Source organism: Xiphias gladius, chromosome 6, assembly GCF_016859285.1.
Source record: "Xiphias gladius isolate SHS-SW01 ecotype Sanya breed wild chromosome 6, ASM1685928v1, whole genome shotgun sequence".
NCBI lineage: Eukaryota > Metazoa > Chordata > Actinopteri > Istiophoriformes > Xiphiidae > Xiphias > Xiphias gladius.
In genome coordinates this window covers 25,329,834-25,353,896 of record NC_053405.1, presented here as the reverse complement: position 1 = coordinate 25,353,896, position 24,063 = coordinate 25,329,834, and the positions used below count along the sequence as shown (strand labels likewise).

Here is a 24,063-nt window from a genome sequence, read left to right as displayed (position 1 = left end):
GGCAGCACGAGCAAAAGATTTATGTATGTATGTTTATAACAAAATATTGATTTATATCCCTTGGAAGGGTTTAATTTTTCTTCCTTTCATTCAAATGACCAACCATGTAATTGTCATTTCTTCAGTTTGACAATTAAAAAAGTAGAACAACTAAGCCAGATATATACAGTAGAATTAATTCAATGAAATATAAGCAATATTCATATTGATGTTCAGGAGAACTTGTGATAAAATATCCACTGTTCTAAATCTATGGATCAAATCTGGTGTTTACATGTGTTGCAGGAGGAAGTGAACATATCTGAGGTCTGTAAATAACTCTTAACTACTATCCATTTACCTCAAGTAAGGGTACTTACTTAACACATTTACGGTAGCAGTGGTTGACAAAAGTGCATTACAGAGAGGCTTAAAATGCATGTAGGTAATTAAAATGCTGGTTGGTGAAGGTTTAAGATGCTTTAGGTGCTGGGGCTGTAGCTAAATAGTGACAGCTGCATTTTTAACCGAGGCTGGATGCTGACAGCTGGAGGCAGAGGTAGAGGCCGATGCAGCTGCCTGTCAGACGCTGTAGCTGAAATTTTCAACTGACGTTCTGGAAAAAAGTAAGATTGTACACAGAAAACATTGTTAAAAAAGGGCAAATAAATCAAGTCTATAAAAAAGATAAAAATGCTTCACATTTTTACAGTGTTTCAAAAATACAGTACATGTCACTGAATGGCAGCTTACAGGCAGTAATTGCAGGTAGAAGCTGATGCTGGCTGCCCAAGGCCATAGATAGTGGCTCTGGGTGAAGGCTGGGGCTCAACCGGAGGGAGCAAACACGTTATTGAATGTCAGATTACAGGTAGTAGCTGCAGGTGGAAGCTAGCTGCGTGGGAGTTTGGAGGTGGAGGCTGAGGTTGAGGCTGGAAGCAGCAGGAAGAGGCTGGGACCTTAGATGACTGTTACAGAGACAAATTAGGTTGTACACAGAAAACCAGCCATCACATTGCTAAACAATTAAGTCAAGCAAAAAAATATTTATTTAAGGTATCTATTATGCATGCACATCTTCATCTTGTTTTATAGATACTCATCTTTTAAGTAAGACACTAGCTACAGGTAGAGGACAATGCCGGCTGCCAAAGGTTGTAGGTCACCGGTGGGGATACAACTGACTGTCAAAGGCTTTAGGTGGAGGTTGGAGCAATACTGGATGGAGAAGAAGAAAACATCACTGCATTGTTAAATGAGAAGAAATTAAACAAAGAAAAAAAGGAAATATTATTTATCATATTATTTTAAATAGTCATCTTCCATTTACATGTTTCTGTTTTTAAACACAGCTGTAGCTGAAGCTGGATTCTGAGGCTGGCCGCTCAAAGCAGTGGGAATTGGCTGAGGGTACAGCTGGCTTTCAGAGGTTGAAGAGGGAGGCTGAAACTAAACTGGAGGCCAGAGGCTGTCCAAGGCTTGAATTTAGTGAAGGAAAGGGCACACAGAGACCAGGGCTCAAGCTGACTAGTGAAACCTGCATACCCAGGCTTGTGTTGTTGCTGGCTGGAAAAACGGTGGATGTTGGAGTTGCAGTTTACTGGTGGTAGCTGCTGGTTTCATCTGGTGCTACATGTTGATGGCTTTGTATGCAGCTGGCTGTCAGAGGCTGTAGACAGATGTAGGGGTTGCAGCTAGCTGCTGGAAGATGCAAACAGGGGGCGGAACCTCAGTTCGCTGCGGAGGTTGGGATTGTGTCTACAGGTTTCGCACTCTGGCAAACACTGTATGTGTTGGCTCTTGCTACTTGTATGTGGCAGAGGTTGCAAGCGGTGGAGGTTTCCGCTGATATTGAGTGCTGAAAATTGTTAACAGTGTCTAATGTGGCTGGTTCTCAGAGGCTGTCGGAGGTTGCAGCTAGCCGTTGGAAGCTGCAGGGAGACACCGTTCTTGGAGCTGGCTTCTTGATATCTGAGGATTCCCGTACGTAGAGGCTGTGGCTTAGACTACTTGATGAAGCATCAGCCAGAGCATTAAGTTGCAGCTGCACGGGGGGAATGCAGAGGCTGAAACTATTGCTGGCTAGCAAAGGCTGTAGGTGAAGGTGCAGGAGGACACAGTTTTCAGCTGGGTCTGGATGCTGACAGCTGGAGGCAGAGGCCAATGCAGCTCCCTGTCAGAGGCTGTAGCTGAATTTTTCACCTGGGGTTCTGAGAAAAGTAAGATTGTACACAGAAAACATTGTTAAAAAGGGGCAAATAAATCAAGTTTATAAAAAAGATAAAAATCAAGTTTATCTGCTTCACATTTTTACAGTGTTTCAAAGATACAGTACATGTCACTGAATGGCAGCTTACAGGCAGTAATTGCAGGTAGAAGCTGATGCTGGCTGCCCAAGGCCATAGATAGTGGCTGTGGGTGAAGGCTGGGGCTCAACCGGAGGGAGCAAACACGTTATTGAATGTCAGATTACAGGCAGTAGCTGCAGGTGGAAGCTAGCTGCGTGGGAGTTTGGAGGTGGAGGCTGAGGTTGAGGCTGGAAGCAGCAGGCAGAGGCTGGGACCTTAGATGACTTCCTGAGCCTGCAGGAGGAGGCTCTGGCCATTGCTGGCTGGAACGTTGGTAGGTGTAGGCCACAGTAGTGGGTGGCTGGAGGAGGCTGCAGGACTTGTTGAGAGTGAAAACGGAGGCTGTGGCTGTGGCTGGCGCGCAGAGGCTGCAGAAGCTTGCAGCTGGTCGCTGGAAGCTGAAGGTGGAGAACAACAGCTGGTTGTCAGATGGTGTAAGTGTTAGGGTAAGGCTAAGGCTGGCAGGACCAGGTGGGTGCTGGGGCTGCACCTTGCTAACATAACCCTTATGAGGAGGATGTGGCTGTTGCTGGCTGGAACGTTGGTAGGTGTAGGCCACGGTGGTGGGTGGCTGGAGGAGGCTGCAGGACTTGTTGAGAGTGAAGACGGAGGCTGTGGCTGTGGCTGGCGCGCAGAGGCTGCAGACTATGGATGGACCTGTACCGGCTGGTGTTTGCTGGAGGTTGCAGCTGAATGCTGCTGACAGCTGCATTTTAAACAGAGGCTGGGTGCTGGAGGCTGTAGGTAGAGAATGATATAGCTGTAATCGGAGGCTGTTACTGAGAAAAAGTAAGATTGTACACAGAAAACATTACCATATTGTTAAAAAAAGGCAAATAAATCAGGTTTATAATAAAGATAAAAATGCTTCACATTTTTATGGTGTTTCAAAAACACAGTACATGTCACTGAATGGCAGCTTACAGGCAGTAATTGCAGGTAGAAGCTGATGCTGGTTGCCCAAGGCCACAGATAGTGGCTGTGGGTGAAGGCTGGGGCTCAACCGGAGGGAGCAAACACATTATTGAATGTCAGATTACAGGCAGTAGCTGCAGGTGGAAGCTAGCTACGTGGGAGTTTGGAGGTGGAGGCTGAGGTTGAGGCTGGAAGCAGCAGGAAGAGGCTGGGACCTTCGATGACTTCCTGAGCCGGCAGGAGGACGCTGTGGCCGTGGCTGGCGGGCAGAGGCTGCAGAAGCTTGCAGCTGGTCGCTGGAAGCTGAAGGTGGAGGACAACAGCTGGTTGTCAGATGGTGTAAGTGTTAGGGTAAGGCTAAGGCTGGCAGGACCAGGTGGGTGCTGGGGCTGCACCTTGCTAACATAACCCTTATGAGGAGGATGTGGCTGTTGCTGGCTGGAACGTTGGTAGGTGTAGGCCGCGGTGGTGGGTGGCTGGAGGAGGCTGCAGGACTTGTTGAGAGTGAAGGCAGTAAAGGCTGCAGGTGGAGCATTGTGCTGGATTTCTGAAGGCTGAGGGTGGATGCTGCTGGCTGTGAGAGGATGTAAGACGGAGGCTGGGGATGTAGTTGGGTTCTGCTGGCTAATTTGCTGTATTTACGTGGACTTTGACTAGATTGGAATTTCCATTATAAAAATCAGAGTAAACTAAACTAAAAGTCGGAGTAAGCAATGGTCTTTTCTAAGTTATTGGATGTTTTTTGATGATTCTTTACCAGTTTGATTTCATATATTTTACAACTATTACTTGCACTAGTACTACAAAATTCACTTTAGTTTCTATGTTTTTGCTTTTTTCCTAAATGGCTCCAAAGGGTGTGGTTCATCCGAGACGTCAACATCTATAAGTGGTGGATAGACTTCTTTCACCATAGACTCTTGAATCTCCAAGAGTCCCTCAGTATTTTCTACTGTAGTCAGTTTGGGACAACCCAGACGCTCCCAAAGGCGCTGCTTAATCGTTCGACCAAGATGCAGGTTGTAGGGGCGAGGTCTGCCACTTTTACTTCTATGAGGACAGGGAGACACAAAAATAAGATATTTAAGAAAAATGTGATTTAAAAAGCCAACAAAATATTCATGTTAACCAGTGAAGATTTTATCCATTACCTTTTTAAATTTATCAAATCAATTGAGAATTTATCAGTTCCAATATGTTTGTATGCAGGTTCATCAGTGTTTTTAAGTTTAAATTAGCTAATTTACACATACTTGAGCATGTTATCCACCACTGAGTGGTAAATCCTCTGGTACTCTTCAACAGAATAACCATGGATCTTCAGTGGCGCCTCACTCTGTGGGACAACATCCTCCTGGACAGCACCAGGGCCCAGCTCAGGGGTGGAAGTTTCAGGCCTGGGGATCAATCCGAGGGCCTGGGGAAGGGTGGGAGTGGATGTTGAAGGCTGGGGACTTGGTCTCAAACCCTGGGACTGCAAGTCGGGAGCAGGTGTGGAAGGTCGGGCTCCAGGGATGACATCCTTGACCTGCAGAGAGTCAGCAGCACATGGCTGTTGTTTGGTTGTAGCATACGTTTAAAACCATACATTGAAAAGCTATAGAAAAATGAACATTAAATACAAGGCAGGGCACTACTTTATCAACCTAAAAGAACCTTCACAGACACTTGTTATGACATTTGTTTCACTTTACAATTGTTTTTTTTTTTTGACAACTGACAACAAAATAGTGAGACAAACTGAATGATCGAATGCTTTGGGATGCAGGTTTACAGAGGTCTAGATTTCCTCCTAGACGAGAGCACTGAGTGTTTACCTGCTTCCTGCAAACCTCAGCTTTCGCCCGAAGCTTGGCAATCCTCTCACTCCTCCTACACGCTTTATGGGCCTTATTGTGAACAGGCTCACTGTGACCCTGCAATTAAGCACACATATGAATGTTAGAATGAAGATCCTCTAAGTTTAAAAAAAAAAAACAAGCTGAGTTGAATAAAGTCAATTTATTTCACCATTTCCAAGAATTGAATTTTTCTCTACAAAATTGATTTTTATTTACTGAGACTTTTGGCCTACTGCAGGGACGGACTTTACCAGCAGGCAAGGTAATCAGCTCCCTGCACCCTGTAACTGAGAAGGGCCCCTAAGAGCTAGGATGTTTAGATGTAATACATAATCCCTCTATTTTAAATCATAGCTGTTAAATAAATGTAGTGGAGCAAAAAGTACAAATTTCTCATTTGAAATAAAGCAAAGACCACGTACTGTGTGTAGTGCATTCTGTAGTTTATACTCCAGTATAAACTGGAAATTGTACTTAAGCACAGTAAATTTTCCACCACCGGCATCTCGAGTGAGTCCATCATGTCAAAGAATTTAAGGAAAATATGTCCCTTTTTTTTGTTTGTTTGAGGGATTAAATAGGTTACTGATTGCCATGGAAGTGGTGAGATTAAGACAGGAAGGAGGCCCCATGCCTGACTTTCCCAACAGCCCCCAGACAACTAAATCTGTCCCTTGCCTATTGTATTAGCCCTTTCAACCCACAGCTGTTGTTCCCCTTAACAAAACATACAGTAATTGCCATATACTGTATGAAAATCTCATGTCACACTTGAGCTGTATCTGCTGGTACTAATTAGGTGCAGTTACTTCAGACTTGTACTTAAACTTGACACCCCATTATGCCGATCAGTGCCATACCACGCACGGGGCGGAGAGTGAGTATTTATGATGTATTTGTGATGAAATGTCAGGGGGAAAAAAAACCCTTAAAATAGCAGTGATTTTATTGCTTTTTATGCACATATTTGGATCATTTATGCAGAGTTGAAAGGAAACGGATACAGGCCAGGTCAGTGTGAGTACGACCACCACCAGCATTATAGCAAGGAAAGGGCACCTTGCAGCCACACAATTAAGCTCTCATGAGCTGCACATCTATCTTGAATAATTAAAATATCATAACATAACATTTCCAAGTTTTTTACAAGTGGCCAACTTGTACGTCCTCAAAAAGATATTTAATTTTTTTTAGTAGGTCTATTATTATTCACTCAAATACTATTTTATTAATTAGCCACATGTTCCAGCAATAGAGACATTTCGTTGTAACGAGCTGAGACTCGCGACGGTTTCATGCTTATTTCTCCCACAATGTATTAATCCATCATAACGTATTAATTTCCTACGCGTGACCTCGAGGTGCGCTGGGGGGGGGAATGGTGGCCTATAATTTGTGTGTGTGTGTGTGTGTGTGTGTGTGTGTGTGTGTGGTGGGGGGGTCTATAAATGATTGGTTTCCTAAATTCCCGTTTCAAACGCGACGGCGTCTGTGCGAAAAACACCGTCACATTTTATTTGATTTCCAAACAAAATGTCGCCCAAAATTATTATTTTTTTATATATTTACATTATATATATTTATATATATATTTTTTTTAATATATATATATATATAATTGAAGTGTATGAAGGAATGTCAAGGCCTTAGTATTAGGTTACCGACCAGACCAAGGATGTGTGAAAGGTAAAAAAAAATAATAATAATAAAATCTCACATCTTCCATGGTGAAGTGTCTGTCGTCGGTCTCAGTCGCTGCTGAGTTGAAGTTGAAGTTGGAAAAATCGTCTCTGGAAATCTTCGTTTTTGAGAAAGCGTCGAGCAAATGTCGGAAAACTTTCTTCTCGACCGTTAGAGCGTTTGTTTATTTTTGAATGCCAATCATCTAAAATCACGCACCTGGAGACAAGAGGTAGCAACCGTGGAATCCTTCTGGACAGGAGTATTCTGTGAAGGCCCACCGCAGCAGTGAATATTTAATAATCAAATAATAATAATGGCGCAATTAATGAGTATAGCCTACTAAATTATTGGTTGTGTTCTGATGAGTTTGGCGTGGTTGCTTCCCTGTATATAATATTATTTATTAATAAAATGCTGAGTGAAAAAGAACCCACACTGAAGTTATTCCTTTTAATCTTTAAAGTAGTTTGTGTACAGACGGAAATACAACTACAGATGAAAAATACAGTGAGGTTGAGACATGATTGCGTGAACTATAAAGTTTTATTTTATTCCCTTTCACTCTGCAGTCTTAGTTTGGGTTTCGGTGAGCGGGGAATAGGTTCCTCATTGACTGTGGTTTTTGGCTGGACATCGATAAAGCTTTGTTCCTCTCTGAGCTGTTACAAGACGTTGATTGAGTCCTCCCACTCATCTATATGGACATTGCAGCAGTTAGAAGCAAAGTGTGTACAAAGGACAACTATCTAGAAAACTATCTAACTGGAGAAAAAACAATAAGCAACTTAACAGATTCAGCAATTAAAACTACACTTTTGTTAGGCAGTGAAGGTGGAATTGAAAGGGCCCCTGTTTAAAGAACAGCAGGACCAGTTTAAATTTGATTAATAAAAAAAAGCATATCTAATATACTACAGTACACCACCAATAGTACACCAATATACAGCTGCTGCCCTCATTACAACCTCTCTTACTTTCTTGTTTTGTTTTTCCTGTACTCTCAGTTTTAAAGTCCCTCCTGTGGCTTCTTTTTCTTGTTATTTCAGATGTTGGACAAATAAGCAAGGAGTTTGCTGCTATTGTGTGAAATGGCTCTTATCTGTCTCAGCCATAAGAGAGTGGGTTCTACTGACCTGATATTGAGGTCAGCTCTTTTCCGTACAGCCTCTGGAGTTCGGCTCTGCCTGCCAGCTGATTCATGCATGGACATTGTGCTACTATATATATATATATATATATATATATATATATATATATATATATATATATATATATATATATTTTTTTTTTTTTTTTTAGGCGTACAGTAGGATATGAATATCGAAATCGAAAGTTTGAACAGATATAGGGCCTACATGGTACACTGCTCATCACCTACTGTAACCTCACTGTATCAGAGGTGGGCTGTATCTCAGTGGGTAGTTCAGTTCAGCTTGATCCCAATTCTAGCAATCAGAAAATGTGTCAACACCATTTTCTCCGCCTTTCTTAAAAACAAAGGAATGCATCAGAAGATAAAGAAATACTACTTGTTGATGTGCAGCCATTCAAACTGCATACTATGGCTAAGCGGCACAACAGACAATCTGGCAGGGAACTATTGCTAGATGGCAGGTATACTGATGTGATAATGAGGGGGAGGTGAGTGCTGAGTCCTTGTGACTTGAAAACTCTGGCTAGACGGTCCAGCCACGTAAGAGAGTCTCACTGCCATGTTCCTGGTGGTCCCTGTTGATTTTTGCAGGGCCCATCTTGTACGATTTCTTGTACCCGTTGGCCTGAGTGCCCCTAGACTTGCCACGTCCCTCTCTATCCTCCTCCTCAGCGACAAGATGTTGAAGTACAGGTTAGCTACAAAAGGGGTGATGGGTGACCCCGTGGCTGCTCCTATGGTTTGTAGAAATTCCCTTTGCCCTGGGTCTGAACTTACAACAAAAGATGCAGCTGATTGTAATGATGAAGCTGCTGATGCAATCCCAGATTTAGTAGACTGGCTTGTTCCGATTCCTTGAGTCATAAATCATAATAACTTGTGATCTGTTTAACTTTGTGGTTTATTTCTCTGAGCAGCAGGACTTCCGAAATGCTTGGACCAAAAACTGAAGCGCTCTGAAAAGAAAGGGATTTGATTTATCGTGGCGTCCTGATGAATCAAATCCCTACCACATAAAGGAAAGGAAAATCTTTATCGACTGCTCACAAAGAATCAGCATCACTTGAAGTTGACCTGTAGTTGGTAAACCATTACCAAACATGCAGGTATACTTGGATATAATTTAAGATTTTTGATTAGTTTGCTCAGTAACTGACAATACGTGAAATCGTAGGCCTCAGCTTCCTTTCTTCAATCCAGGCTGTTACGATGTTAGCCTGCTAAAATGATCCTTATAGTACTCATCTAGCCACCTTTTTTCTGTGAAGCGGTTAGAGGTTGGATCTGAACACTCGGTACACTAAGTTTAAGTTCCTTCTCCAGTTTTATGTAGCCCCGAAGCCATAGCTCCGTCAGTCCTGAATAATATAAATTCTTGGACAAATGGAGCGTCATCTCGTTGCATATTCAGCCCAGTCACAACAGCAATTCTCTGATGCAGTTTGTGTGTGTACTCTTTGATGCTGGGTTCTGTTATGTAAAAACTATGTAGAACATTCCTTGTTCATTCACGGCTAATGAGGGCGTTCATTTGAATCATCTTGTGTAATTAGTTTGCAGATTTCCCCACAACATCCCAGGCTACCCTCATTTCCCCCCTCTTTGTCTTATGCAATGACATGCACAGGTTTGACTGAGTGTCACCTTTATGCAGCGTTTTGTGCTTCGTAACTGAGGTGTGAGCTGTGATGTAATCCTAAATATGCGGAAACCAGACACTTTCGACTGTAGTGGTAAATTATTTTGAATCCTATATCATTGCATTTGCAGATTGTTGGAACTGAAACTATGGAATTACACACTGAAGTAGAACCACAAAACCCTTAAACTGGACTTGCCAGGTTATTACACAAATGTCAAACCACATGAAAAGATTCTTTTAGATAAAATGTCGGGTGCCACTCAGTCTGTGAACGTTGTGATATACTTAATATGGCTATGCCTCAAATAGGGGGAAGGGAAAGGGAAAAAATTGGGAAAGTGATTAGAAGTTACACCACACGAGCATCCTGGGCTACGCTGACGAATTGGAGAGAGGAAGAGTCAGTTTACATTCTTTTCCTTGTAGTGACATAAACAGCTGAACATGTTTTGATTTGTACGTCTTTTACAAGAGAAATGCTTGAGGAAATGACGCTCCTCCTCATTTGTTTTTTCTAAAACCTTCTCATCTGTGCGTTTATACTGCATAAATACATAAGTAAAACTATTCCTCATGCTTTGTCATTAATTAGAATAAACTATTTCTTTTACTCAGTGTCCCTCAGCTTTGGATCTTACACTGATTACAGACTAGATAGGTCTTGGTTTTTGCTTCCTGTCGCCTGATCAGTGCCTCTCAAACCAGGGGTTGGGAACCTTTTAAAGGGTCACAAGATAAAGCTAAGGGGTTTCAGGATGATTAACATGATTGGAGAAAATAAGAAAAAAAAAATTCTGCTTTCACAAAATTAAGTCGATTGTTTTTTTTTTTTTAACCAGACGTTTTGCAAGTCATTGCTTTCCATTAGCCATGCTAGTTGCATTGCTCTTGGCATGGCAATACTAGTTGGTCGGTCCAGCACTTTGGTCCAGTCTGTAATATCTCAGCAACTACTGGATGGATTGCCATGAAATTTTCTACAGGCATTCAAGGTCACCAGAATATGAAGTCTTCTGACTATGGCAGTCCTCGAGCACCATCCTCTAGAGGTTAACATTTTTTGTTTTTAGAGTAATGTGGGATGGATTGACTTTAATTTTGGTTCAGATATTCACGTCTCCCTCAGGATGAACTGTTTGGTGATCCCTTTACTTTTTATCTACTGCCATCATCGGGTCAAACTTCTATTTTAGCCAGTATTTACTTCTTTTAATCAAATATCTGCAAAGCTGATGACATTTCCATTAGCCTCAGCTGTACTTTGTTAGGTGCTAAATAGCAAACGTTGGAATGCTAACATGTTAAACTAGGACACTGAACAGGACAAGCATTATGCCTACTAAAGATTAACACGGAAGCATTGTTTATTTGAGCATGTTAGCATGCTGGCTTTAGTGTTTAGCTCAAAGCACTGCTGTGCCTAAGAAAAGCATCACAGAACTGCAAGCATGGCTGCGGAAGTGTAGCACAAATTTAAACTGAATTTCAGCAGAAATCAGAAACAAAATCAGCCACAAAATCAGTAAAACACAATCCAAATATATATGCATATCCATCTGCTACTGTTATGCAAATATTAGGAGTTGGTTAATTGGTGTAAATTCATGTGCTAATTCACTCTCGCCACTCCTGCATTGTCTTGGCTGTATGCGTAGTGTCATTGTCCTGTTGGAAGGTGAACCTTCAGCCCAGTCTGAGGTCCTGAGTGTTCTTGACCAGGTTTTCATTAAGGATCTTTCTGTACTTTGCATCGTTCAGCTTTCCCGGTCTCCCTGTCCCTGCCACTGAAAAACACCCCCACAGCATGACGCTGGGATGGTATTGGGCAGGTGGTGAGCGGTTAAACGATTTTAGTGATTTTTAAAGTCAAGGGGTCTGAATATTTTCTGAATGCACTGTACGTCATGATCTGTTTTCTAAATCTATTTCTACTGCACTTTATTTGTGTTTTGTTTGAATCAGTATATCACCTTTTTAGCAATATTTTGACTTTTTGTGTTTTAATTTATTGTTTTTTACTTATACACAAAGTGAAAATGCACATAAAAATAAGAGGATGGAAATGCACTTTTAGTCTTGTTTCCTTGTGAATTGCTGCAGAGTTTTATCCCTCCAGGTCTGTAAAGGGTATTACAATGAAACTGCCTGAGAATGGAACATCACTCTTTGCGTAAACTGCTTATATACAACGGTAGGTAATGAGGGGTCATTAGTAGCATTGCCTCAGTATAAAGGGTCAAGAGTAGGAAAAAAAGTGTAGGAACCAGTGGTCTCTAGATCAGTGGTTTTTCCCAATTACTTAAGATTTGGCTCTTAAATGCGCTGAAATGTCAAGATAGTTTGCCACTATCAGAAATCATTTTGATATTTTGCCCCATGTCAAAATCCAGAAGCTTTGGCACCAAGTGTTGCTCTTTTACTGTGATAATATTATTTGTTTGATAATTTCAAGCAGTCAGTGATGACTGATAAAGATGTACTTTGGCAAAAATGTTTCAAAAAAACAAAACATACAAACAAAAAAAAAAACACACCAAGTGCCTCCCTCAGTTTTTAATCTATCTAATTATGCCGCATGTAGGATCGAGAATATGTATCTGTTTATGTATCGTGCATATTAACCAAAGATGGTCACAGTGAATCAGATGCTGCAGTGGATGGTGTAAAAATGTGTGCACACTTGGTTCTCGAGAGGGAAGACTTCACGCTTCATTACTGAGAGGCAGCTGTTGTCGCTTGGCAAGGAGGTGGGGGTAGATAACAACACTGTTATCAAGATAATTCTCACTCAGGGTAGATTTTTTTTTTAAACTGTCCATTCCAAGAACACCCAGCTCCTCCCAGCTGCAACTGAAGTATACAGGAAGCTTAAATTATCACACTATACCCAACCCTATACCACTCACTAATCCTTTTATGCAATGCCTCCTACTTCGCTTTCCTCATCTGAATCTCCACATTTAATGACATTTGCATCAATGTACAGCAGCTTGAAAATGCAATTTCTACATTATCTATTTAAATGCCTTCTCAGTCAGACTGAAAACATTATTGACCCAAAATAGCTTAATTCCTTTCATGCCTGAGTCAACTTCGGTGCTTCTGTGTGTTTAAGTCTTTACTTACACAAGCCATAAAATTGTCAGTGTTGTTTGAGATCACAGGGAAAATTGTCGTCACCAGTGGTCATCACTCTGCGGGGGTGAGTGCGTCATAAATCAACAGATTCACTCAGTTGCACTCACTGTGTTGATTCAACAAATCTTAGAGACGCTTTTCATGAGAAATGGTAGCGTTGAAATACACATTTGCAGTACTACATAAATAAAATGCCTTAGTAAGACTTGAGAGAAGAAGTAACAAACCTCTAAAATATGTGAAGGGAGGCCAAAAATGTGTGGCATTTATTTATTACGCAAACAGGCTCTGAGTTGTGATGTGTGATTGTTAGAGGTGTATAAAGTCATGTACTGTAAGAAATTTATCCATAGGATTTATCTGAAGATGGTGTATACATTGTTGTCAGTATAATATGCAGGATGTTTTGAAGGATTATCCATTTATTTATACAAGCTTTCTGGATGAACTGCAAAGGTTTCCAGTCAAAAGAAATCAAACTGATTTTATACCGTCTCTAAAATGTTCGCATGGCTGTCGTTCAGCTGGTCACAGGTTTAAAAAAGGCACTCGTAGATCTCTCGTTGCTCCTCTGTCTTGACAATGCGCAGTGGTCAATCAGTGGTTCGCAGGTCTCCTCCCACGCTTTTAACACACTCACCACGAGCTGCACATGTTGCTCTACTGAGGGTGAATTTGTATGCAAATGGAAGTGCTTCCTGTCCTCTATCTGCTGGGGCCAGGGTGGGATTTCCTCATTCCTGATGTCTGACCCCTCTGCTCCCCTGTCTCCTTTTTCCCTTTAAATCCAGTCTACCATCTGGAGATAGAGGTTATCACAGCAAACCTGCGGCCTCTCTGTTTGTTCAGTCAGATCTTCAAAGTTCTTTGCTGTCATAGTGTCATTAATAAATATTAACCGAGCCTCTTATTATTTAGACATCGGCATGCAAGTGCCCTTAATAACAAGTTTGACTAAGAGTTGCTTCAGCAACAAAATTAAAGCATTTCAAAGAGAAGGAAAAGACAGTACATCACACATTAGCACAAATTGTTTAAAACTGTGGATTTCCTCATTTTTGTTACTGACTTACTGACTGTGGTAGTTGATAGTGTTTATCTAATTACTTGCATAGGTATACGTAAAGGTTTTAGCATCAGATGGGACATTCAAGTGTCTGCTAGTCTAATCAATATATAAAAGAAATTTTTTTCTCTGTTCAATAAGGACAAAAAAATAACGGCAAAATCCCCCGTTAATTTCAAATTTAGGGAGATAGCCTTTAACTTTTTTTTCCTTTTAACTGAGTTTAAGTCTAAAGCTGAGATTTTATTTCATATATATATTATGGTTACATATATAGATAAACAGCCTGCAACTTTACTGTTGTAGTTCACTTTCACCACTCTCATAGCAGTGTTTTTGTAGAAGGCAGCTGTTTGCAGCCAAAGAAGGTCCAAAAAACACACTTGTCCTACCTGTCCAGCAGCAAACAGCAAGCAGACAATGTTGGCTACTATTTGGTGAACATAACAAAGCATTTAGCAGCTAAAGAGCCAGATGTTTTCCTCAGGAGTTGGCAGAGACCAAATAAAGAGCTAAAAGGAAAGGGAATTTCTGGACTCGCGTTCATCCGGTGGACAAACACGACTCTGAATGGATATTCATGTTGCTCCATATCTACTGGATATGTAAATAGCCGAAATTTTGCAAACAAGTCCACCTTATCAGCTTAAACGACGACAACAACAGCTTTGCTGCTTTTGCAGCTTGTTGTCACAATAGTATTGCTGCTGGGTCACTAGTCAAAAATGTTGAGAACCAATGTTTCAGAGGTTAGTCATCCTACAGGTTCAGTAGCATCAGTATTACACTGAGCATGTCAGTAATATTCAATGCAACATATTTCTGATTTTTATATAATATGTCCTGTTTTAAGGAACGCCTGACTTTTGTTTTCTGGAAATTTATTTATTTACTCTATTAGTGGTAGATCAATGCCATTCTAAGATATTTAATGTTTATAAATGTGGACAAAAGAACAATAACAATATGTACTGGTTTGTTACCAGTAAAAATAAATACTTTTATCGGTGTCAAGCAGTCTGTTGCAGTCCATCACGAATAAAGTTTAGAATATATGATCTTTTGTTCACTTGTGTGTCTATCCGGAAACACTTTCTCCAGACTTCGCAGGGAAAATGGCAGAAATCGGCCCCAGAAATCCAAAGAAACATCCGTAATTTTAGAAAGGAATGTCACATTCCTTTGCAGTTGACTGAGCCCAGTCTTCCAGAGTGCCTCCTATCAGGAAGTGCTGCACAATGGGAGCAAATTGCCAGAAACACAAAGTCAGACATTTGGGACAGAGGTGGGGGCAGACAGAGGAAACTGTGTCATGCACTGCTCTCAGACAGTAACCTTTACTACCACTCTTAAATTCAACAGTAAATATATCCAAGCATAAACTGGATAGTCAAATATTCTGGAGATGGACATCTATTTAGAATGACCTCAACAGCTCCACAGCTTTTATTTGAAATGTTGTATTATTCTACTTTTTTTTAAAGGTGCAATGTTTAATCCACATGAAAACAAACGGGTCTCTGCACCAATATTGACTGACAGGTCTTTAATATATTGAACTGACACTAAATGTATAGAATTAGATTTACGTCTCAATTGGGACATTTTGGACATATCTTGGGACATTTTTAATGCAGAAGAAAATTGTGCGACCAAAAATAATAATATTTTGTAAACTATTATCATACAAAAATTATTTAAATTGAGCAAAGTAAAATCTATGTTTGTCCGTAATAAATGAGTAAAATGTATTTATCAATGCATGCTTTTGTATACGACAGCAAATCAGAATAGATATATATATATACATATATATAGAGTTTTATATATATACATATAAAACTCTGAGTAAAATGTAAAAAAATATTGGTTGAAATAGTAAGTGTCCAATGATCTAAATGTAACATCATTTCCTTTCAGTCTTAAATTGACTGAATGTTGTACGGACTAAAACTGTTTACCAGCGAAATACTTAATTTGTTTTAGCTATAAATAATACATGCAAAAAACTTTGTAGCATAGCTAAGCACTTTAACAAAAAGTATAAAACACTACCAGTGTGGCCATATTTAATATGTGTATTAATCCTCCAGATAAATACATCTAACTCTTTTTTTTCTTATTCTATTTTTTTGTCCTAGTGGCCAACATTCACCGTTTCTCTCCCAGTTTTAAAATGGAAATCCCAGTATTTAACCCTTGGCCTTCCGGTATCAGGGCTGTAAGGTATTTGGCCTCTGTCGCAGGGGTCCACCACCTGCTCTCTGTCTGACACGGGGCTGTTTCCAGGCTTCAAGCACCGAGGAATCCATCTCAGTCCACTGGCTGATGAGGGGACTGGGGGCTCCGCTCCACTCATCTTGGCCCTAAGAGACATCTTTATCTGGCCTGGAGGCGATGCCTTTACCCAGCCATCTGCCTCCACAAGGACTGCACCAGGCCTGTGTGGATGGGGAGGGGGACGGCGAACTTACAAGCACAAGCGCATACAAGCATTTGTATAACCTTACATTCATTGTTCAGACTTGTTGCGACTGTCACTTTGGATCCACGAATGATGGGGTGGATTAAAATGGCAAATTTTGGAGATGAGCAACAATGGCCGGCCTGTTAAACAGTCTGAGCATTTGTTCACAGCTGTAAGTGAACTGCAGCTGATGTGACATTACATGGTTCTTCCACCTGCTTTCAACATAATGGTTTTAAGAATTTGGACCAGAGAAAGGGAAGATTACACTTGAATAGGTCCTCTCTGTGAGGAACAGGTGGTAGATTTATTTTGTACAGAATGTACAACATATTTGAATTAACGCTCTTCTTTCTGTTTTGCATACACTGCATTCTTGTTGCAGGAGTCCATATGGCGGGGGGCTGACAGGTGCATCTGCTTCTAAGCTGGAGGGCAGGAGATAGTCTGCTCTGTGCTTTGTATCCCAAAAACATCTGCCCCTTAGCCTGAAGCCCCATTATGTAACACTAAATCCCGTGCTTTGGTTTAAAAAGCAAATGAGTCATTCAAATTTACACAAAATGTACATCTTGAACTGTACTCACCTCTTATTTTGAAGGTTATTCTTCTTCAGCAGTGACACTCAAATGTATACACGAATAAACCTAAAATAATCACTTGTAGTCCTCCCGTGTTTGGTAAAATTCTTCATAAGTTACAACTTGTTTATCCCACTTCTTGTTACCTAAACCTTCTCTCAGATGGGTTATTTTTTCAACAAACATTAGGCAGCATTCAAACCGACAACTCAAGCATTCAAAAGAATGCTCATGTTGTCTGTTGACACAAGGTCTGTGTTGTGAGCTAAACACAAGTTGCTTGTTTTCCTGAAATGGCCAAATTGAGCTTAACACCTTCCAAAGGTTTCTGCAACAGTGACAACAAGGAATTTTTGAGCATCAGTTTTTATTTACACCACTCAAATGTCATACTGGTGTTTTTAGTTTCATTAAAACACAGTGAACATTCTCAGTACATGAACTAGAATGATCCAATATTATCTTTAAAATAGCCTTAAGTCCTCCCAGTACAACACATCCAGCTTTCCCCAGCCTAAACTGTTGATGAGTTTAATATTACTCCACAATCCAAAACCATCATAACAAAAAGCCAAAAATGATCTTAGTAAATGTGGAAATGTGAATGCGGATTATATACAGCATTTTCTCGTAAGATTTGGTCCCCACTTCCTCAACGAGTCTTTGTTCATTGTGTGGATGTAGTGGCTCAAACGCTGCCATTGTGTTTAATGCAGCGGAAGAGGCAATGCTCACCTGTCTTTGAAGGTGGCTGTCAAGACACTCTGGCTACAGTAAAAATGTCAGAGAGCTCACATTTAGACTAGGTGTCATTAAATGGTCAGCCTTGATCATCTTCATGAACCTTTGTATTATTGTGTCATCCTGGTTACCAGGAATCATACATTTCTGGAGTTTTACGATAGACCCTGTCCTGTTCATTTTTACATATTTGTCTATCTGTGCATCGACATCTACTCTAAGGTGCATCAGTAAGAGACTAAGTCATATCAAAACCTATGTCACTGCATTGAAATTGTTCCTAAGTCGGCTTGTTTCACTCTCCCAGCAACATGGGGAGCCCCTGATGAGTTGTTTGGAGATGTGACATGTGGTTACTTGTGTGACGGCGTGGCCGTCGTGACGGCATCTTAATCAATACTGGACCGACTAGAACGGATTTGTTTGTGACAGCAGGATGTTGGTGTAGCTGCAGAGATGACTATCACCACAGCAGCTGCTCTCTGACCCCTGGCTAAAGCAGATGGCCAGCAGACTCTGGTCAACACCATACACACCACAGTGGACTCATTAGATAGATTGGAAACACTGTTTAAAAGCAGAGTATAAATACTGAATAAATGGTTTGTAACACACTAGAATGTAGTTATACGCATATACAAGCAGCTTTGATTTTTGCTTGATAACACAGTACAATGTAGCTGTAAGATCACACATGAACACACGGCTTTATAAACAGTGTTGAGCAGTAATGCATTATTTATCACGTCACAATAACGGGATTACTTTTTCTGTAACGAGTAGTTTAAATGATTACAATTTGGAATTCAGCAATTACATTACAATTACCAATCCCAGTAACTTGTGGGTTCTTTCATCTGCGTTTAGAGGACTGACTGCAGGACAGGTGAGCTTGGCGTAGGGGTGAGATGGCGGGCAGCTTCTACCATTGGAGGAAGGGTCTTCTCCCTGGAACTCAAAAGTCTTCTTGCTCACATGCTGTGTCTTCTTGACTTCCGGCCATCCACCTTTAGCTGTGCCTTTTTAGTAATGCAATTACTTTTTCAGAGAGTAATATATGAGTAATTGATTGCAATTTTTAAGGAACTTGCCACTGTTTAGTAAGTTGTTCAAAACTTGACATGTTATTTTATATAAAAAACATTTTTTTATAATATGTCATCAATCATTTATTACTTTTTTATGCAGAATACATTTTTTATATATATTTTATAGTTACTGATAGATACATTAATAAACACTTCAAACGTCAACAAGTTGTCCACTTACGACTAATGTTATAGTGTTACAGTGTGTCATAAACCATGACAATCACTATTTTTAGAGAATTTGTAATTTAACTTCATTGAACTGTTGAAAATGTCAAAATGTCACAACATTGTTGCTACACCGTCGTATTGACTGTTGTAGGTGCTACTCTTTACATACTCCTGTTAGCAATATACTTGGACCTCAAGAAAAAGTTTAATTTCCCTGTGGAATCTGTGAAATGATACAGTGATACGGTATTGTAGACCTGAAACAAACTGTCCTGAATTCAGAGAGTCGAATCCAGCTAAATTTAGCTGAATTGAGCTGAGGTGGAACAGAGTGAAAACCATTGAAGCAAAGAGCCTTCGGGGGAATCAGGAAAGTATTTGTCCCTGTTTTATCTGTAAACAGCAGTACCCACAGGCATGGTCCTGTTTAGATTTCCTTGCTGGTTCAGTGTGACTTGTTTACTTTTATGCTGAAGTGAGGAATTCCTTGTGTCGCCAGGTGCGAGGGACCAATCCTTAGTAGATGTGCAACAAGTCAGACTTGTGTAAATGTCGTTCACCTCCAGTTGTTTCACAGTCCTCAAATATGGCTGCTGGCGTTTGTTGAGAAGTTTTAGTTTATGAGTGGAAGCAAACGTGGGGTGTCTCTCATGTCTCCTGCTTTCGGGAATTACGTCTAGAAATGATCAAATGCATCTAGAAGCTTTCTGATATACATTTTGTGTATTCGGTCGTTAAATTTTATGACTCAGAAAATTTTCAAAATGTCAAAAGAAAATCAGACACACATCAACTCCCCTTATTTCCTGGCCCATAAAGCATTCATAACCAATGTCTAAAAAGAAAAGTTGTGGTTATGAATTGGGACAGCCAAACTCTAGTATTATTCACCAAAAACCCGCCATTTAAGAGAAAACGTGAGTGACTGCCGGTGGCCCTCCTGTCGTCCCCCGTAAAACAGCAGACTGGAGGCTCGGTCAGACCCCATGGACATGGTAATGTGAGGAATGCGGCCATTTCCTCCTTTGCAGGAAAACAAAAGGAGCTGCTGAGGCGCCTGGCTTGTCCCACCTCACATGAGAAGAGTGGTGCTCCCAGATCACAGTCTGTATTGTGTTAACCCAGTCAGCCTAGGCCCCACCATTAACAGGTTCGAATGGCTGATCTTAAATGTCGCTCCTGATGTGAGGAAAAAAGGTTGAGAGTCTTACAAGATGTTTGCGATGAAGCTGGAACGTGCTAACATGTTGACAAACATGGTTTAAAAATGCGCTTTTTGAGTCTTCAGTTATATCTTTGACTCCTTTCCCTTGGGAGAACATGAACTGTACGAACCAGCTGTTCAAAAGCACACCAGTGATCATACCTGCCTCCGCCGAGAATCCTGTCACTTCTGAGATACAACTCTCAGCAGAGAGATATAGAACAAAATGAAAAATGGCAACATTGAGAATATATTCCTAGTATCTGCTGTTCTCTCAGCAAGATTCAACCGATGCTAATGTTAATCACTTTGTCTATGTACTGATTTTAATAACCAATGTTAGGAGGCTCACTTCTTTGATCGGGACCTGCTGCGGGTTCAATGAATAATAACTTTTTTGCTTTCTTGCTGAGAATCATATGAGAAGATTGATATCAAATCATGTCTATACGTATGTATATAGAGTATATATTTTATATGGATGAACAGTGAGATGTAAGGTGTTCATAATTGGGCTTTATAGAGGTGGTAAAAAGGTAGATATGAAGCTACAGCCAGCAGCCTGTTAGCTTAGTTTAGCACAAAGATTGGAAACGGGGCAAACATCTTACTCAGCTTAGAGGTGCTGGTAAGTGGACGTGGCTAACTCTTCAGCCATGCTTACAGCACAGATTAGAGAGTGGTATCAGTCTCCTCGTCTAACTAGGTTTAGGATTGAGTGTGTTCCCCAAAATTTCAAATTACTCATTTAAGTGAAAATTAGTTTCTCTCTGTTCATTTCTGTCTCTTTGTGTGTGGGACTATTAGCAAGACTCGTCTCATGTTGTGTGATGATGTGGTCTGATTCACTTCTTTTAAGTTTTAAAATGCGTAATACACTTCAAAAGAACAATGATGATTGGACTTGGAACAACAGGCAAGGACAAATCTTTATGTAGTTATTTTGGGTGGGATGAATACATTTGAATCATTTTATAGTAAATGGACTGCACTTTTTCTAGCCTTCTTCCCATCCATACAGCACTGAATGTTATGATGGTTCTCGGTGAATGAGATGTAGGTTCAGTTTCCTGGTAACGCAAAAACACAGTCACTCACACAGTCCAAAACCTAGTCTGATTGTAAACCTGGTGGGGCTGACGCTGAGTGGAGTCATAAAAAAGGATAATGTTGACTTGTATCAGCAAGTTTCACACTGATTCACACTGGTGATGCTGTCTGTGTGCAAAGAGAAACAGAAGCAGTACGTTTCGGAAGTGGAAGTCCACTTTCTGTGCCCATTAACCTCATAAGACATGTCCATACTGCATTAGCAAATGACCTCCTTTACATCAATTTGTATATGGTAGATTTTTGCTATCATCCTATCAACCCTAACCAGTGGTATTGAAGCCACCTCATACAGATGCTATGTATGGCTGGCACTTTTTTCCACAGTGCAAATGAAATGTGCGAGTCATGCTGCCCTTTGAGGAGCTGTGCTCTTTGTTCGGAGGTGAATTAAATCCAAAGAACTGCTACTCGACTTCCATTAAACCAGACCAAATGAGTCAATGCAGTGCTGATGTGTGATTATCTGTGATATCTCTTTTTAGTTTCAACATAGAGTTAAATGGTATGAACTTTAATTTTACTTCTCGTAATAATATAAATAATAAAAATAACGTAATATGTTAAATCTTTAAAGGAATAGTCTGACATTTTGGGAAATATGCGTATTCACGTTCTTGCCAAGAGTTAGATGAGAAGATTCATCCCACTTTCATCTGTTAGTTAAATATGAAGCTACAGCCAGTTTATCTTAGCTTAACAGAAAGACTGGAAGCTGGCTCAGAGCCAGGCTAGCTGTTTTCCCCCTTTCCTTGTCCTCATGCTAAGCTAACAACACTGGCCTCTAGCTCCATAGTTAGCTTTATTGCACAGATATGAGCAGGCACACAGCTAGCCTGGCTCCAGCTAAAGGTATCATCTTGTTCGTTTAATCTGTATAAAGATCAAGTTGTAAAAATTATAAATTACAGGGGTTAAGTACTAGCAAAGAAATAACATTAGCCCCTGTAAAATCACAAGTTATCATTTGTACACTTCGGTTTTTGTATGGATTAAACAAACAAGATTCAGAGTGTAATTAGTGAACTTCCAACATTGGCTTGCTGTTTCGAGTCTTCGTGCTAAGCCAAGCTAACCGACTCCTGGCTGTAGCATCATATGTAACCAATAGATACAGCATGAGGGCAATCTCGATCTTCTCATCCAAATTCCGACAAGAACGCGAATCAGCATTTATTTAAAGAACAGGCTGCAGCACTTATATATAATATAAAATCCTTGTCAAATGGTACATAGTGCAACAACACAACGTGGGGTGTGGTAAAACTCTTGCTTGTTTTGTTGACCCAGGCAGCTCATGAAATGGCAAAACGTGTTAATTCTTATCAGTTGTTAAAGCAATCGGCATTCTTCAGTTACTGTTGGACTTCAACTGCCATGCAAATCAGCAGGTGGACGTTTGCCTGTGTTTGAGATAAAGTAACCTGCAGTCAGTCTACTGACTGACTGCACCACCTCAACAAGAGGAGACTTGTTTACATCCCACCACCAACACATTAGGATGATCCTTTTCATGCAAAAAAGGCTGCACTCAATAACATTATTATCCAATACTAAGGCCCAACCCCCACTGCCAGCTGATCTTAGGGTCTTCATCTACATGCGTGTGTGTGTGTGTGTGTGTGTGTGTGTGTGTGTGTGTGTGGATGAGGCGTATAGCTGGTGCTAGTGGTGGAGGGGAGAACAGCAGATGGCAGGGCTACCCCCATCATGTCTGCTTTTTGGGGAGAACAATACATCTCTCAGAGCTCTTATTAAAGGAGGGGAAGGGGATTTCAGTCCACGGACAGCTGGCAGGCATCGTGCCTCGCGCCCGCCCCTCTCCCTCTGTGTCCACACACACAGACACACACACACACACCCTGCAATTAACTGGCACGGGCCACGGCTTAAATATTTACCAGGCACATGCAAACAAAAGGCTGTTCAAGAAATAATGATTTATCCATGTCTCAATTATATGACAGCACTTTTTTTCATCACTGCCTCAGTGTGGTAGTTAGAATGAGATCTGTTACCAAGTTTATGTAGTATTTCTATCATGTAACGCTTGTAAAATCCACCTTGCAGTAGCTGCAGTTCAGTTTGAACAGAAAATGGACTGACGACAATTTTGATGATCAAGTGACTGTTTAAGACATTTATTAAGCAAACATGTCAAGCAATTTCTGTTTGCAGCTTCTCAAATGTTAGAATTTGCTGCTTTTGTCTGTGTTATATCACTGAAAACTGATTATCTTTGGGTTTTGAGCTGTTGGTTGGGAAAAAAAGCCAAGTTTGAATACATCACCTGGTGCTTTTGGGAGTCTGAGTTGACAATATTGGGACATTTTATAGACGAAACAACTTATTGGTTACTGAAAACAAAAACAAAAAACAACAACCCCAGACCTCTTATCACATTTATGATGAGAGATTGAGATTTCTCACTTTTTATTTGAGATTTTAAGAAAACCTCTGGCCTAAGTCTTGATTCTCCTTCATTCATGTGGGCTTCTGTATCATTTTCTTGTCTTTTTTTTTATTTTGATACAGATCATATATTTTTAAATATTATATTCCTAAAATGTTTCAATAAAGACATTTATGAGAGTGAGGTTGAAATGTTTTATTGATTTTTTTTTTTTTTTAATCTCCTCCAGCCTCACAATAACATTTCTATCTTGCTCATAAAAACTACTGTACGGACTTCTTTAATTTTGGGAGCTATGGGGACGTGAAACTAAAAACAACAACAGGCTCTTTTACACAACACAAGCAGCCAGCTGAGATAGTACCGCCGCTCTGAATCCACCCCTCCTCTCGCACCCTCTCCTCCACCACCACCACCACCTCCTCCTCCTCCTCCGCCTCCTCCCCTGTGCTCTGCTTTTGATCCCACAGGGACTTGGAGCCTTTACATTCCAGTCATTCCAGGCGCAGCGAACAATCGGCCC

At 40.6% G+C, this 24,063-nt stretch overlaps 1 protein-coding gene across 3 annotated transcripts in view; it reads left to right on the top strand.

Annotated features, from left to right (window-relative positions):
• The window catches only part of cep63 (centrosomal protein 63), a 31,236-nt gene extending 14,370 nt beyond the window's left edge, over positions 1-16,866 (top strand). For 2 of the 3 annotated variants that reach the window (XM_040129149.1, XM_040129150.1), the window contains exon 15: positions 15,907-16,866. In XM_040129149.1, the coding sequence (XP_039985083.1) occupies positions 15,907-16,037 (131 nt within the window). In that variant the 3' untranslated portion in view covers positions 16,038-16,866. Of the gene's footprint in view, positions 1-4,547; positions 5,476-15,906 lie in introns of those variants that run through there. The other variant, XM_040129151.1, reaches the window with a different exon arrangement.
• The last annotated feature ends 7,197 nt before the right edge of the window (positions 16,867-24,063 follow it).